This window comes from Mucor mucedo (genome assembly GCF_025094135.1).
Source record: "Mucor mucedo strain NRRL 3635 chromosome Unknown EV154scaffold_26, whole genome shotgun sequence".
NCBI classification, from domain to species: Eukaryota; Fungi; Mucoromycota; class Mucoromycetes; order Mucorales; family Mucoraceae; genus Mucor; species Mucor mucedo.
Genome location: NW_026252310.1, coordinates 252,908 through 269,423, shown reverse-complemented (window position 1 = coordinate 269,423; position 16,516 = coordinate 252,908). Strand labels below are relative to the sequence as shown.

The window sequence follows — 16,516 nt, the reverse complement described above, 5'->3', positions numbered from 1 at the left end:
AGCAGATGATGCTTCTAGGTGGAAACGTGTTAAAAGGTGATCATTCGTTCAAGATCATCAAGCACATGGCCAGTGTTAATGGAAATAATATGGTTAATGCGCTGTACACGATCTGTAACGAGTTTGAAAAGATTAGAATGATGCTGTTAGTACCTTCTAAATTACTTGAGCATCTGAAGTGGTCCTTCCAAAAAAATGATGCAAACATATGAAGATTATGGTCACGACAGTCATTTAATTTTTTATACGGACAATGTGCGAGGTGACCGCAAGTTTTTAGAAAATGTCATACCTTCTCTGAAAGTTGGTGTACGTTTAAGAGGCAGTAGATAGGACGATGGTAACACTGAAGATTCTGAAACTCTTGAATTGCCTGAAAGCATTCAAATTCAATATTTGCGAGGATATGACGAGATTGGAAATGAAATGAAAATTTTACTGGTCGAAAAGTTTCATTTTGTAGAAGTCAATGGTGTATTGGAAAGCTGCTCAACATCCGTGGTCACAGGATTTGATTGTGAGTGGCCATACAACTTCACCACTAATGTTAAAGGAAAGCTTTCAGTAGTCCAGATTGCCTATGCCTCATCCGTGCTGGTATTACATCTGGATCCTACTTGGAATGTTTTACCATCCTCCTAGATTCACTTTTTAAAATCCCCCATCATTTTGAAGATTGGACTTCAGGTTGGTGGGGACTTTAAGCAAGTAAAGGATTCATTCGTCATTGACTGTGAGGGAGCGTTTGAACTTGGAAGGTTTTGCACACTGAAGAAGGTTGTGAAGTCTGGTAGGCTGTCTCTTTCGGCCATCTGTAAAGAAGTGATTGGGAGGGGACTGTCTAAAGATTTAAGAATCAGTGACTGGTTGTACTCCCATGAGCTCCGCTCAAGCCAAATTCATTACGCCGCGCTTGACGCATGGGCTTCTTTGGAGATTTATGATGTTATAAACAATATCAGCGAAGAATTAATCAGCACACCCACAGTAGGTCAATACCTATCCTTGTGGTCTCCAATGGGTGTAGCAGGTTATGGAATTGTTGAAGCATCTTCTGGATTTTTAAGCAATGGTATTGTTCAAGTGTCAATTATTCACATTGTTCGTACTAGTTTTGTATTGCCTTCAATAGATGGTCATCAAACAGAAATTATACTGGAATCAATTAAAAATGACCTCCCAAAAACGGTTTCTGTTCACAAGTCACTTTTGCGCAACGATAACAAAAGACATGTTGAACTAGAAATTGTTAAAACAACTACTCCATCAAACGTTTCAAATAATGGTGACATGGATATTACTGGTGATGGGCACGAAGCCAAACATGAAGAAAACAATGTAAGAGTCTCTGCCTTAGACTTTGCTCGGATTTTGTTCGGAGCTGGTATCAAAGATATTGATAAGGCGAACTTTGAGTATGGATATGGCCAGTTCGAGAATTGTCGCACTGCTTCAATCACTGAATCAACTGAAACAAGACTTTATACCAGGGTTGTTAAAGATGTCTTCCATCTAATGGATTCCATCAAAATCGGGTCGAAGCATTCTTTAAAACTGGAATTCGTAAAAAATTTCGGAAACTGTTTGTTTATACTAGATGCTGATGACCAAGAAAACGTCTCTGCTGTTTTGTCAAACAAAGGGACAAGTAACGAAGAAAAAATGGCAAAAAATTCTGTTTGGATTTGGAAAAGGGTGAAGCGAACTGTGCCTCCTCCCCACATTCTGTATATAGGCCTGTACAATTTATTCTTGTCATTTGGTTCCTTGAAATGCGTAAAATCTGGATTACCTCTCTTTGATAAGGTTGCCTGGAAGAGTGCAGTAAATGTCCTTGTGGCTGTGAAAGATGGGCATATGTCCAATCCTCCGGATTTGTCATTTTACCATGTTCGTGGTAAGGATCGAGATGGGCTAACCTTGTATAGATGTGTTCGTGGTACCAATTCTTTGGAAGGCAGTGTTCATCATAACATTATAAGAAAGTTTGGATCTTTTGGATCTGGACCAGAATTGACTGACTGCGCTTTAACAGAATACAGGCTTAGACATAACACTGATGTAATTATTTTATCAAAACATTACTAAAAAGCCGTAACTAATTTTTTAATAGGCCGGTACGCTTAACAGACTTGGCTACAAACATAACGGTCATTATGACCCTTGGCTTAATCAAGTATTGGAAAAAATCCGGGCGAGTTTACATCTCTCAGCTACGCAACAAACTGCATGTATGCCAAACGCCTTGAATTTTTGTGGTTCTGACGAAGTGTTCGGCATTTGCCCTATTTCAAATGATCTGATGGAAACCTTGTGTGTGAAAACATCAATACTTTGGCTCCGGGTACAGGTGATCTGATAAATACTGGTGACACATGCTTGTCAGACGTAGCATTATTACTGCTGCCGTCTAAAAAGCGTGCAAACAACAGTAGATTTGAATATATCGCATGCAAGCAACATACCAAGTATGCAATCCTTCCTGTTCATATTTCTGAAGAAAAAGCACTCTTTGAAGTCATTCTGGTCGATAACTGTGAATTATCAGCAGAGCCGAATTGGAGCCAATTCGCCTCTCGTTGGAACTCATCTGCTGACGGTGTAACTATATTTTACAAGACGCCGGAACATTTAAAGCTATATTATAACATTTACCAACAGAACAAAATTCTTGCTAAAGCCAAAGCAAAGCATAGCACAATTATTTAAAAAGTCAGATCTGTAATTTCAGAAACCATGATTCCGCAATCTGTACCTCCAGCAATCAATCTACCAGGACGTTCCAACAATACAACTGTACCGTTCAACTGAATTCCTGTCAAAAATCAACAAATTCAAAGTAAAGTTTTAAGCCCAATGTATCTTTCCCGCATACAACAGGACCGTATTCCTTTGCACGTGGCTTACAACGTCCCTTATCAAACTGCAAGCAATCCATTCAAGCGCAAACGTATCCGGACATGCCAGATTTGCGGGCATACAGAGACATGTCCTGGCGGCAATAACAGAAATAAATGTAGATCTCCCTCTTCTTAAAAAATGAAACAAAACCCTGATAAATGTTCCATTTAATAAAAGTTCTAAAACCCTAGAAACACATGCATTGCATATTCTTGATAGATTTAAATAATTACTTTTGTCTAAATGAACGCATTTTTTTTTTCCCTTCGCCAAAAAAAAAAAATTAATTACGTCCTGTCCCCCCAGACATGTCATACGGGCCATATTGTCTGTGTCTGATGTTGATATGTGTGTAATGAAATAGTGATACAATGTGAGTAGTAGTGATTGGTTTAGATTTAGTTTTGACAGTAAGGTAGAAGGAGAATAATACACGATTGTAGCTAAATATTCAGTTCTAAGTGAGCACCACGTTGTTTTATATTAATATATAATAAATATATAATAACTATATAATAAATATATAATAAATATATAATAAATATATATGGTAACAATCCAGTTAAGTAAAATAAAATAAAAGGTCTTGATAGACAGATACAGAGAAAAAGAGACTAAGGCTTTGGTTTTTCCAGGGAGACAGTAAGATAATAGGCCAATTATATATAAAAGATATAATATTTGATAGGCAAGTTATGATAAAAAAATATATAGTAAAATCTGAATGTTTATTGAAATATGTTTTGTTTTAAGGTTTATATAGTTTTTGAGAAATCAAAGGATCGGTAACGATACCCTTGATTTCGAATAAATGATAATAATAATAAATTGTCAAAAGGTTTTAAATGTAAAAAGGTAAAGATTCAAGTTAGAGAAGTACAATAGGGGCACTCAAGTGATTCCTGAATTTCAAGTTTCAAATTTCAAGTTTCTTTTCATAAATTATATTGGCTACTTTTTTCTTCATATTTTTTCTTGATTCTTGACGCTAAAATAGCATCAAGAAATTTAAAGTTCAATCAAGTTTCATATTTCGTCCAATGATAATGTAGAATTTCAAATATGATGTAAAGCCCATCATTCATGACATAATTAATTACTTTAGTTCTTTCATATTACCATTCGTTTTCCATTTATCATGCCTCTTTACTCAGAAAAACAAAGGAATATAAAAGCTTTAGAAAGACGTATGCTTTTTTACGTTAAAAAGTACAATAAACTGATCGAGTCTTCGGATGACGCAGATTTCAACAAAGAAGATTTCGAAGAAATCACGAAGACGAAAACGATTCTGGACGACATGGGAGCTGCTTACTTGGCCCTTAAAACCGAAAGATACAGCATAAAAAAAAATTGGGGTACACGTGTACGTACTGGTACATATCTCGATTTGTTACATGAAGGCAGAGAAAGCATTTTTAAAAGCAAAATTAGAATGACTAAAGAAGCCTTCGAAGAAGCTGTTGAAGTTTTTGGTAATTATGGGGACTTTGAGTCATTTCACAAGAAAAGATTCGGCTCCACTTCTTGATCACTTTCCATCGATTGGGATGTATAGGAAACGCCGCTTCGACAATGCAGGTATCTGATTATTTTGGCGTTTCTGGTTAGTATACAATTCTATTATATCCTTACATTTATTAACATGTAATATATACTGAAAATAGAAGGCACTGTTATAAATTACACCAAGAGAACAATTAGAGCTATTTTAGCAAAAGAAAAACAATTTCTGCACTGGCCAGACAGAAATGAACAATGTATTATATCAGAGAAGATCAGCGAGAATAGCTCCTTCCGTTCTTGTGTCGGATTTGTGGATGGTACATTCATCAAGCTGGAGCGTAGCCCTACCATCCAAAAAAATGAATTCTGGTCGTATAAGCGTGCGTACAGTATTTCCACTATGCTTGTTTGTGATTATAAACGAAGGATTCGTTTCTATGTTACTGGAATACCTGGTGCTATTCATGATAATAGAGTTTATCAAAATTCGGAATTGGCAGAATTTCCTGATAACTATTTTTCTCCCGGTGAATATATCTTGGCCGACAGTGCATACAGAGTCTCTTCGACTGTCATTCCTTGTTACAAAACTGGTTCGACTCAGGCTACGAAAGAAGAAATCGAAAAATTTAATCTAGAGGTAGCTCATACTCGCGTTGTAATTGAGCACTGCAATGGAATTCTAAAAGGAAAATTCCAAAGTTTGCAAGACCTTAGAATTACAATCAATACCGATGAATTATTGATAGAAGCAGGAAATTGGATTCGGGCCTGTTGTGTATTGCATAACTTTCTTTTGTATGATCCAATTGATTTTGAAGAGTACCAAGAAAGTTATCAACAAAGAAGCCCAAGAGACACAGAAAATCAATCAATGGAAAATGATGATATAAATTCGAAAAGAAATCAACTGAAAAACGATATTTTAAGTAACAATGCTTATAGCCATTAAATGTGTTTATTAATCTTGAATAAAATCATACTTTTTAGTATCGGCTATCATCATTCTGTTTTCTTCACGGTCTTCATCTCCTATATCTTCACGGCGAAGTTCATCTTTTAACTTAAGGATATAATCAAATCGCTTTAATCTCATATCCTGATCATGATGGTCTTTCTGGTTTTTAATCAATGTGACATATTCTGCTGAAGACTTTGATTGTTCGTCATAGTATTCAGAGAGTACGTCTGGGATGTTCCTTTTTTTGATTCTATTTTGTCTGTTCAATAGGATGGGTGGAGAGGCCTGAGTACCTGAAGGTGCAGACACAAGTGCAGACACAGACGCAGACACAGTTTTGGACGCAGACACAGGTTCAGACTCATGTTCGGACACAGGAAAAATGTCAACTTCGTCCGCATCAAAATCGTTGCTACAAGGGCTCATTGATCGAACAATAGCAAGATTAGCGTTGGCTTCCAATACTGGATTCGCACTTGATTGATGTCCAATATCGGTAACAAGTCGGCTCAATCCAAACAAAGGGAGTAAATCGTAGTACCATTTGAACAGTTTAATGGTTTTCTCTGTAAGTTTGTTAATAAGGTAAACGTGGTTAACAGGATGTCGTAATTTATTATTTAGTTTTCATACCTCTAACAGTGATGTTGCCATCAGTCGCAGGATCAATACCAAAACCAGTTGAATGGATTGTATCGTACGTGGCCTTAAATGTTGTTTTAAAGTACCAGATTGTCTCCTTGATACTCTTTTCGTTTCTGTCGATATGTCCTTTATTGATGAGGACCTGGCGTAACTCGTTTGCCAAAGTTGTTTGGTTTTTGGTTTCTCCTGGTTTTTGCTTTCTACTTCCAGTGTACAATTCCCAATTTTTCCCTTCCAACATCCACTCAACAATAATGTCCTTGGAACATTTTCCATCCATGTCGTAATCATAAATCCAGCTGGTAGGGTTGTACTTTTTGGCCCTAATAACTTGAGCAGTAGCAGAGGTGCTGCCCTGAGGATCAGGTGTTGGAGATGAGCATTGAACTTCATTATCGTCAGGACGAGGTTGAATGTTAATTGGTGTTTGTTGCATAATTAATAACTTATTTAGATGTTTAAGATGGAGAGAATGAAAAAAAAAAATTCTGATTTTATTTATATAAGAGCTACTGTCATGACGGATACCAAAAAGTGTCTCTGAAATGACATAAGGTCTTTGTTAGTTTGGTTTTTCTTACTTCATATCATCATTTGTACCTCAGGAACATATTACATCATTTGTAAGTCCTCCTCCAATTGTATTCGACCTTGAATTTGAAATCTTGAAAGTTAAAAAAACTACACTCAAGTAACAAGTTTTTTTGCTAACTTTTATTGGTTAAAAGAAAAAACTTGAAATTAGGAACTTGAAATTTAAAAATCACTTGAGTGCCTCTAATGCTAAAAGTTAGCATAAAAAAATATAAATTGTCTGAGTCAAGTTTTTAGTGTTGAAGTCAATTATGACATATTGAAAATCAGCATTGTAACAATAGAAAAATGAAATAGTTGTTAAAAGATGATCTTTATTAGGTTCCTCAATCGTCGAGGTTTTAAAAAAATTTTTTTTTTGGAATTTTTAATGCAAACGAGCAACTTTTTTCCTGTTCATTCAAAAAAAAAATAATAAAAAAATAATAAAAAAATAATAAAAAAATAATAAAAAAATAATAAAAAAATAATAAAAAAATAATAAAAAAATAATAAAAAAATGAAAAAAAACTACGTCATAATGACGTAAAAATTCCATTGTAACTGAAATTGAGGTAATGCGAATAAAAAATCATGAGAAAAATGCATTATTAAGTTTCTTTTTCACTGCTTTCAACATTTTTCTTTAAAAAAAAGGCATTGATTATGCCTCGTCAAAGTACCAAGCAAAGAGAATACAACGCTTACAAGAATAGCTATCGTATGAAAAAAGAACCCACCATAAAGCAAATCCCATTATGGAAAGAATTTTCTAAGAATTCTGCTCTTTATAATGTTGAGATGGAAGATATCAGAGATTTAATCGCCAAAATTTTAAAAATGATGTGGACAAACAAAGGAATGTATCAGATGCAAGAGATATGTCGCCAATAGGGAAAACAAACTTCCAAAGTTGGTGACCAAAGAAATAAGGTTGGATTTCCTGTTCAACGAAATTGACGGCTGTAGCAAAAGTAGGCTTAAAGAGGATAGTTTTGCAGAAAAAAAGGTATAAAAAAACAATAGGATCAATTAGAATTCTTGTCAGAGTTTATTGATGTTAAAGTTAACTAAAGATTTAAGACGAGGAAAAAATAAAGAGTCTTTATAATAAATGGAATGGACGAGGCTGAGGATACTACTCTTAACAATATGAGTATGCTATCAATAACAATATCTATATTGGGCAATTAGTGCTACGCATAATCAATAGAGAAATAATAACAATAACATGTCTTAAGTTTGGACATTAGTGTTACGATATTGTGACACTTTAAAATAGTGACCGTCTTTAGCGAGTTCCTTTTTTATGCCTGATCATGATTTAGCTATCATTTATCAGTGATGATGAGATATGAATTTATTATATGTATAGTCTATATGTGTGATTTAGCACAATACGCTTCAATTGCTCTTTCCAACAAACGTGCTGAATAACAACTCAAGGGTCTATATTTAGCAGATTAGAATCTTGATAATTGTACAAGACTATCGTTTTAGCTTACCCTATTCGTCTGATGATAGACATGATATGATTTAATTGATGCATGTTTGATATGAAAATTGTGCTTGATAATGTTTTTTTTTGACAAGGCACGCATCCAGATGTTTAAACTATGTCTCGAATGATCTATAAAGGAGAAAATAGTAACTGGCATGTTCAATTGATATTTGAAATGGAGGAATAATTACCTTCCAATCTTTTTCAGATTTTTCTCAGTTATGGTCCGTTGTAAGCTGACTTTAATGCCTCGAGAGAGTGAAATAATTGCCTTGGTGGTATTGGCATCAGGAAAAACTGGCGCAGCAATTGTTGGTGTGGAAAAACGGTTTGTTTGACACGGAAAAATAAAAGATAAAAAAACAGGAAGAATAAGATTAATATTGCTTGTAGGCTTTTTTATTCTTATTAAAAGTGAATCCCTCTTTCATCTCTGAAAGAAAGGGGGGTATTTATAGTTATTTAAAGCGTGGGTAAAATTATGGGCTCGTTTGTGTTCACTTGGTATTATTGGCTGTATTTACTAATGACTGATGAGCCTTATCAGTGTAGCCAATCTATTATTCGAAATGGGATCTTCTATTGGAATATCTAGTAACCCTGAGTTGTAAATGTATAACTCAGGACATTTTTTATGCTATTATTTTTTATGAGTGTTATGATATTATGTACCTGTCGATCAAGGATCGATGGAATGATTTTATATGCGATTTTATATGTTAAATAGTGCGATTTTAGTACATGCTCCCCCACCAGCGTTAGCGTAGCTCGCGAAATAAGGAATTATTAATTGATGTATAACAAAATACAACTACTACTTTTTAAGTACCATTTTTTTTTTTTTTTATACTTTGTAGTAACCATAATTATTATGCATGAATGTCAAAATCCAGAAAGTGGGACTGAGATACAAAATTGGGGCTTATACAAATTTTTTTTTTTTTTTTCATACGCCTATTATTTGTACAAGGGGTTTCCTCTTATCAGTTCTTTCTTGTTTTACTTCTTAAGACACGTTCACGTAGTTGACTGGAACTATTTTTACTGTTGTGCTTTCTTTTTTTACTAGATGGTATGTTTACAACTTCATTGTCTGTTGACGATGCATTGCTAACCGATTTCCGTTGTTGTTTATTAGAATCCGCGACCAGTTTAGCATTTCTTTCTTGGTCTAATTTCTTTTGTTCATTTACTTTAACCCAGTATTTGCGAATTGTTTCGGGATCCGAGAATGCAGCTGCGTTAAGCCAGGAATTTTCTCGTTCACCATAGCCTACCCAATTTACGAGATATTGTCGATCGTTGACTGGCCCTTTATGCGTGCGAATTTCTTTCACTTCATATAATTTATCTTCAATGGCACTTTCGTCGATGGTAACAACTTTCAGTTCTGATGGTACGTAGTCTCTGTGGAGCATCTCATTCATTTCATCTTTTAACACATATGTACCAGCTTTGGTTTTAGTGACGACGGTAAATGGACCTTCATATAAAGGAGAGAGTTTGCTTGCTCGGGACGGTAATTTCACCATGACAGTTGATCCAATGGGAATATCAATAAGGTAGTGATTATCATCAAATCTTTTTCTCTGTAATTTCATTAATTCGTTCGTTCTTTGGTGTATAGCGGGAAAGACGATGTCAGCCATGTATTCAGCCTTTTTTATCAAGTCATCCACTGTAGAAACCTTATTTGGAAGAGAAGATTGTGTTGAAGGGTCGTTACGATCCTGTATAGTAGGGAACTGTCGAGCAAACATAAGTGAGAAAGGACTACTGCCTGTTCTATTGCGTATTTTTAAATTACAACACAATTGTGCTGCTGGTAAGATCGTGTCCCATTTGCTTGTATCATTGCCACACATTTTCCTAACCGTATTTACGATATTTTTCACAGCATTTTCTGCGCAACCGTTGGATTGAGGGTAATAAGGTGTGGAGAAGCGATGAGGTATGCCGAGGGTCTTTGTAATCGACGCCATCAACCCATTCCGATACTCACACCCATTATCTGTTAAAATTGCGGTACTAGGTAAACCATAGTCGCCAAAGATCTGACAGAGAGCATTTGCAACAGTATCACTTTGTTTGTTCGGGAGAGCCTTTGCTACGATATAGCGAGTACAGATATCAACGACAATGAGGATGTAGACATTTTGATTAGCAGTTACACTGAAGGGTCCAGCCATATCGGATGCAATGTGTGCAAAAGGTTCGGCAGCTACTATAGACTTTAATGGATGATACCCTTTTCGAGCTACATTATGCCGTGCGCAATCAATACAACTGCTGACAACTTGTTTAGCTTCGGTGAATATTCCAGTCCAGTGTAATCCTTCTTCGTGCAATCTTTGGACGATACTTTCTGTACCGAAATGTCCCAGATTATGTGCATCACGTAATAGTTTATGTCTGTTTTCAATCGGTGGAGCGATATAGTCGGTAGGATTTGTTTTGTACTGTGGAGAGTCTATTTTCACGGCTAATACATTAAGGTTTGCGTCTGTGCTCTTAATGCTTCGTTTGTAAATAAACTTATCTGTCGATGTGATTTTATCGGTAGATTTAAAACTTTCAACGGGATTTCGTTTTCTTCTTTCCAAAATAATTCGATTCAATTGTTTGATCTTTTTATCTTCTTCTTCAAGTTCTTTATCATCATCTAAAGGTGGATATAGTCTGCTGAGCAGGTCAGGCAAGACGTTATCAATTCCTTTGATGTAGGTGACTGTGAATGAAAATTGATTTAAAACATCCATATAAGATTGAATTGTTCGATTTGGAACGTGCGTGGTATAATAAAATGTAATAGCACGGTGATCGGTCCAGACTTCTATTTTTGGATGACCCAGTAATAAGGATCGAAATCTTTGGAATCCGTAATAAATGGCAAATAGTTCTCGTCGATTGACTGACCAGTTTTGAGCCGATGTAGGTAAAGATGTACTTGCCATAGCGATGATGATGGTTCTATTCTTATCATCACGTTGAGTTAAAACGGCAGATGCAGCATATTGCGAGGCATCTGTTTCAAGATACATTTTATTTTCCATACGAGGTGTGTGTAACACAGCTTTAGACAGTAGTATTTGCTTGATATTATTTAGACGATCAGTATGAAATTGTGTCCATTTGTTTTTCACATCTTTATCATTTCGCAATTTATCTAAAGGAGCAGCTATGTCAGATATCTTTGGTACGTAATTTCTCAAATATGAGACGACACCCATGATTTTTCTGACTTGTTCAGCTGATTTAGGAATAGGCCATTCGTGGATATTAGACAGTCTACGTTGATCAATTTTTGTGATGCCAGGTCCAATAACGAACCCGAGCATGTAGATACTGGTTTTAAAGAATGTGCATTTAGCGTAATTAATTTTTAGATTAGCAGCAGTTAATTTATCGATTGCTCTCTTTACAATGCTGGCATGATTCTTAGCATCAGAGAATATACAACAATCATCAACATACGTGGCTATTTGTGCTTCACCATTAAAAATGATATTCATAACGCGGCAAAATTGACTAGTGACAAATTTGAGACCGAAACAAGTTCCTACCCATTTATAGGTTTTATCATCAAACATAAAAGATAGTACTTCTTGACTGGCTTCATCCACTTTGAAGCTATTGTATGCAGACTTTAAATCAAGCCGACTAAATACAACTCCAGTAGATACCTTGTCAAAAATATCTTGGATATTAGGGACAGCAAAATCTTCTACCAACGAATCATCTATGTTCATGTTTTGTCTTCTGAGATCAAGACAGATTCTTGTATTGGTAAGATTGTTATTTTCATCCTTTTTTCCAATGGCTAATAATGGTGAATTAAATTTGTTACTTGGCTTACTCTCTACTACAACCCCTGAACTTAACCATTCGGCTAATTGTTTCTTTATTTCAGGTCGAGCATGATAAGGTAACGGGTACTGACGGATGTAACAGTTTGTGGCATCCTTCTTTATAGGTATTCTAACGATACTTTCAGGAATATTGCAAAACTGACCCGGTTTAATTTCAGCGTTTCTTTTTACAGAAGGTTCAATAAAATTCATAAATTGTTCTCTTTCAATCGCTGTGCCAAATTCAGCATTTTCAGGATCATATTTATCCGAAGGATCATAGTTAGCGTTTTCGAATTGAATATCTTCAGATTCTTCATCATCTGGATATTTATGTGCTACATTAGTTAAACCAATATTTAAATGAGTTAGGATATCTGTGCCTAACAATATGTCATATTCTGTATCAAGTGGATCTAAAAATTCAACCACTTCAAAACAAAATTCAAAACTTATATCATTAAGATATCTAACTTTCATAGGTTCAGTTTGACCGATTCTTTTAGCAGAGTTAGAGAGGAAATTTAAATTGCCTTTTGTAATATTTATTTTTATTTGAGGAAAGAGATTATTTAAAATGTATTTATTGATACATGTGGTGTCACTTCCTGTGTCTACTTTTCCTTTCAGTTTTCTATTATTAAGAATGAGAGGAGTGATTAATGATTTGTAAGGATTGAATACATTTTCATTTGCTTTCTTACATTCATAACTGTCATTTTCAAAGTTGTTGGATGGGCCGCCACGATCGGGCTTCTTTCCCTTACGATCTTTGTTGACAGAGAGGATTTTCTTATCACCAAATTTATCAAGATATTCTTGACAACGATGTCCGTGAGACCATTTCTTACCACAGTGGGTCCAGGGGACAAAAGAGGTAGCAGGCTTGGGTCGGTTCTGACTTCCAAGGAATTTTCGTTGATGACTGGGGCCATCGAAGGTGCGAGAGGTGTCATCGGTAGACTTACCTGCATACTTGCAAGTGGATTCATCATGGGAGTTGTTATCTCCGTGATACTTACAGTAAAATTTAGCATCGTGGTTCGTACGTTTTTTAGGCGCACGATTGGCATCAGACGTGTCGTACGACTTACGCTTGTGTCCAGAGGAACTGCCATCATTATTGGGCGTTTTATCCCCAAATACATTAGTTGCAGCCTTATACACATCTTCGGCTGTCCAGGGGACATTTTCCACTTGGTGTGAATTTACAACTGTCATTACGTTAGTTTGCCAATGAGCAGGCAAGGCAAGGAAGTACAAGTCGGCCATGATTCGGTCCGAAACTTGGTACTCAGATTCTTCGACCATTTGAATGAATCTGTTATCAAAGTCCGAGATATTTTCATCTGAGTGCATACACATGGAGATTAATTCCTTGGTAGCAAGGACACGCATCTGACGATTGCCAAATTTCTTTTCAAGGACTTTCTTGGCTTCGGCCCAAGAGTCACAGACAAGGAGTTCTTTTCTCATCCAAGCTTTCAAGACGTCGGCGAGTGAAACAGTAATTAACTTTTTCCACGTAGTCTTAACGTTTTGATTCGCTGACAATACGACTTCCTCAAAAGTCTTGATGAAATCATCAATGGACTTAAAAACTCTCTCACCACGAAATTGTGCATAAGTCTTTCCAGTAATTTGGAGACGAGGCAGATCTGTACGATTTAATGATAAACCTTCATTTGAGGCTGGGTTCGTAGCGTACTTTGATGCTTCGGTACCTTTAATCCCGATGGATGGTACAGGCTTAGAAGTAGAGGCTAAAGATTGGATGATGGAATTCTTTTTCTCAATCTCAAGGGACATTTCATAGGCACGATCATGATCCTCTTTAGATACATAACCGCTAGAAAGAATAGCTACCATGGCTTCCGTAGTAGCTTCACGTTGCTTAAGTAAATTATTAATGATACTAGTGGGGCTTTGTAAAGTTACAGCCGTAATAGGATCAGCTAAAGGCATGTCAGTGTCTAAATCGACTTCCTGATTATCCTGCTCAAGTGGAATACGGGCGATGTCTTCATCTATTTCCCTATGTACACGTTCATCTTGTGCAGCTTGCCATTCAGCAGAGGCTTGCTCATTCAAGGGAGTGTTTAAAGTAGCGTCAGGAGTACCAGCAGACATTTCCTTGTTAGATGAACCAGAAGCGAGTTGGTCATAGGCACTAGGGCCGGAAGGAGAACCAGAAGTAGTCATAGTAGTGGATAGTAGTTGGAAGTAAAAAGTTTACAAGGAGGTAATCTTAAAAAATGTGGAAAAACGGTTTGTTTGACACGGAAAAATAAAAGATAAAAAAACAGGAAGAATAAGATTAATATTGCTTGTAGGCTTTTTTATTCTTATTAAAAGTGAATCCCTCTTTCATCTCTGAAAGAAAGGGGGGTATTTATAGTTATTTAAAGCGTGGGTAAAATTATGGGCTCGTTTGTGTTCACTTGGTATTATTGGCTGTATTTACTAATGACTGATGAGCCTTATCAGTGTAGCCAATCTATTATTCGAAATGGGATCTTCTATTGGAATATCTAGTAACCCTGAGTTGTAAATGTATAACTCAGGACATTTTTTATGCTATTATTTTTTATGAGTGTTATGATATTATGTACCTGTCGATCAAGGATCGATGGAATGATTTTATATGCGATTTTATATGTTAAATAGTGCGATTTTAGTACAGTTGGGACCACATACAGTAGTCAAGCAATCCCATCAACTGAACGATACATGGACCGGACATTGTCTGAATTTATGCCTTTGAACGAGCCGCTAAAATCAGAAGGGCTATTGCAGCGCGAATCATCCATACACTTTCTTATTTTTTCAAAGTCGACAGGGGTAATATGAAAGGGATAATTTGAATCAATGCGAACAAATTGGTGCGAGGAATTTGTGTGTAAGCTATTTGGGGTGTAATTTTCGTTTAAATATATATTCCGTGGGGTGTAATAAGCCACTAATGACAGCCAAATTTCAATTTTTTTGCTTTTTCCCCTTTTTCTATTATAACAATAATGTCAGAAAAGACTGTGGTGATCCACCTACTGTTGGTACTAATCACACTATAAAACATTACTAAATCAAATCTCATTTCAACATCCCATACGTTATTACATCACAACATGAACTAATTTCTTATACATTATATCATATCCAACTACAAGCACTATTTTAGTGCTGTGTAACTTATCCATCAAACTAAATTCATGATCCGATTTCTCTTAACATATATAAATATGCAAACTGATAGTTAGGATAGAACCCGCTGAATCTTGGAATCTACTTTTACTATTAATAAAAACTTATAAGCAGTCTCAAAGTACTTTAATGTTTTTCTCTTTTTAAACTCTATTCTCAACTATCACAAAGACTACGTTTAAAATACAATTTCCCCGAGAAATTGCACATGAGATGTCAAAAGCTCACTTCAATGAGTCCAAAAATTCGTTCGAAGACTTTGACTGGTCATAAGCAACCGAAAACTCGTATAATCCCAACAATGGAACACTTTCTAAGCTTATGACATATGACAATCACGAACATGACCGCCGTATTGTAAATTCATGCTTGGGAGCAACTGAATGTCTTAAAAGCAGTTGTCCATTTTATAGCAAGGCAACTAAACCTCTTACCGGAGAGGCTGCTATAAAACAAAGTGAATGTCATTACTGCGACACGCTTTTGAGCTGGATTAAATGTGAAGTAAAAGTAGAGTATCTCTTCAAAGTAAAAGCCAGGACTTGGACCACCATGCGTATGATAAACAAGGATTGCAGAATAAGACACACCCTTGGTGTATACAACTCTAAGCATCTTTCTATGACAGAAAAGTTAGAACTCGATAAAATTTTGGAAAAGAATCCTACCATGACACCCACTACTGCAGTTGCCGGTCGTCAAGATATTTAGTCTATTCAAAATATTAATCCAATTCTTGGAAATAAAGAACGTGCTAGGATTTAGCTGAAAAAGTCAAGAATCAGACAGGGACTTGAAAGCAAAAGCAATGGCGACTTTTTCGAAGAGTTCATTAAAATCGAAAATGATTTTCCTAATTTTATTAACCATGCACAAGTGATGAGTTCTGAATTTTACATTATCTTTTCCTCTCCTGAAATGACAAAATTCAAGTTGCCCTTTGACAAGCACCCCATTGTCGCGGATGGTACTTACAAAGCGGTATCCTCCGGTTATTATCTGGTCTGATCCGTCATCTACGTCGAAGAAATGAAAAAGCATATGGTGTTTTTTCAAGCTGTCATCAAGCACCAAACCGCCGAACAGTTTGCCTTCTACTTCAAGGCGTTGTTTAAGAAGTATGCAATTGTATCAAAGTTCTTTCTTGGTATACTTTTAGATTTCTCTAAAGCTGAGCAACGAGGTTTTCAACAAGCCTGCGAAGAGAATTTCAATATGGACGATAAATCATCTTTGTCATTAATTAAAGGATGTTATTTTTATTGGATGCAATCTGTCCAAAGAATTATGAAAATCCAGAGAATTGTTTCTGCCGATAAATCTAAAGAATTTATTTCTATTGCTAATACGTTGCAAAAAACGACCAGGGAAGAGTCTTAA

The 16,516-nt window shown here is 35.8% G+C and overlaps 1 protein-coding gene across 1 annotated transcript; it reads left to right on the top strand.

Annotated features, from left to right (window-relative positions):
- Positions 1–15,457: 15,457 nt before the first annotated feature.
- On the top strand, positions 15,458–16,516 carry EV154DRAFT_561541 (uncharacterized protein; the record flags this gene model as incomplete). The annotated part of the gene is made up of 3 exons (XM_051605679.1): positions 15,458–15,823; positions 15,902–16,103; positions 16,164–16,516. The coding sequence occupies 3 exons, from the start codon at positions 15,458–15,460 to the stop codon at positions 16,514–16,516; spliced, it is 921 nt and encodes a 306-aa protein (XP_051459731.1).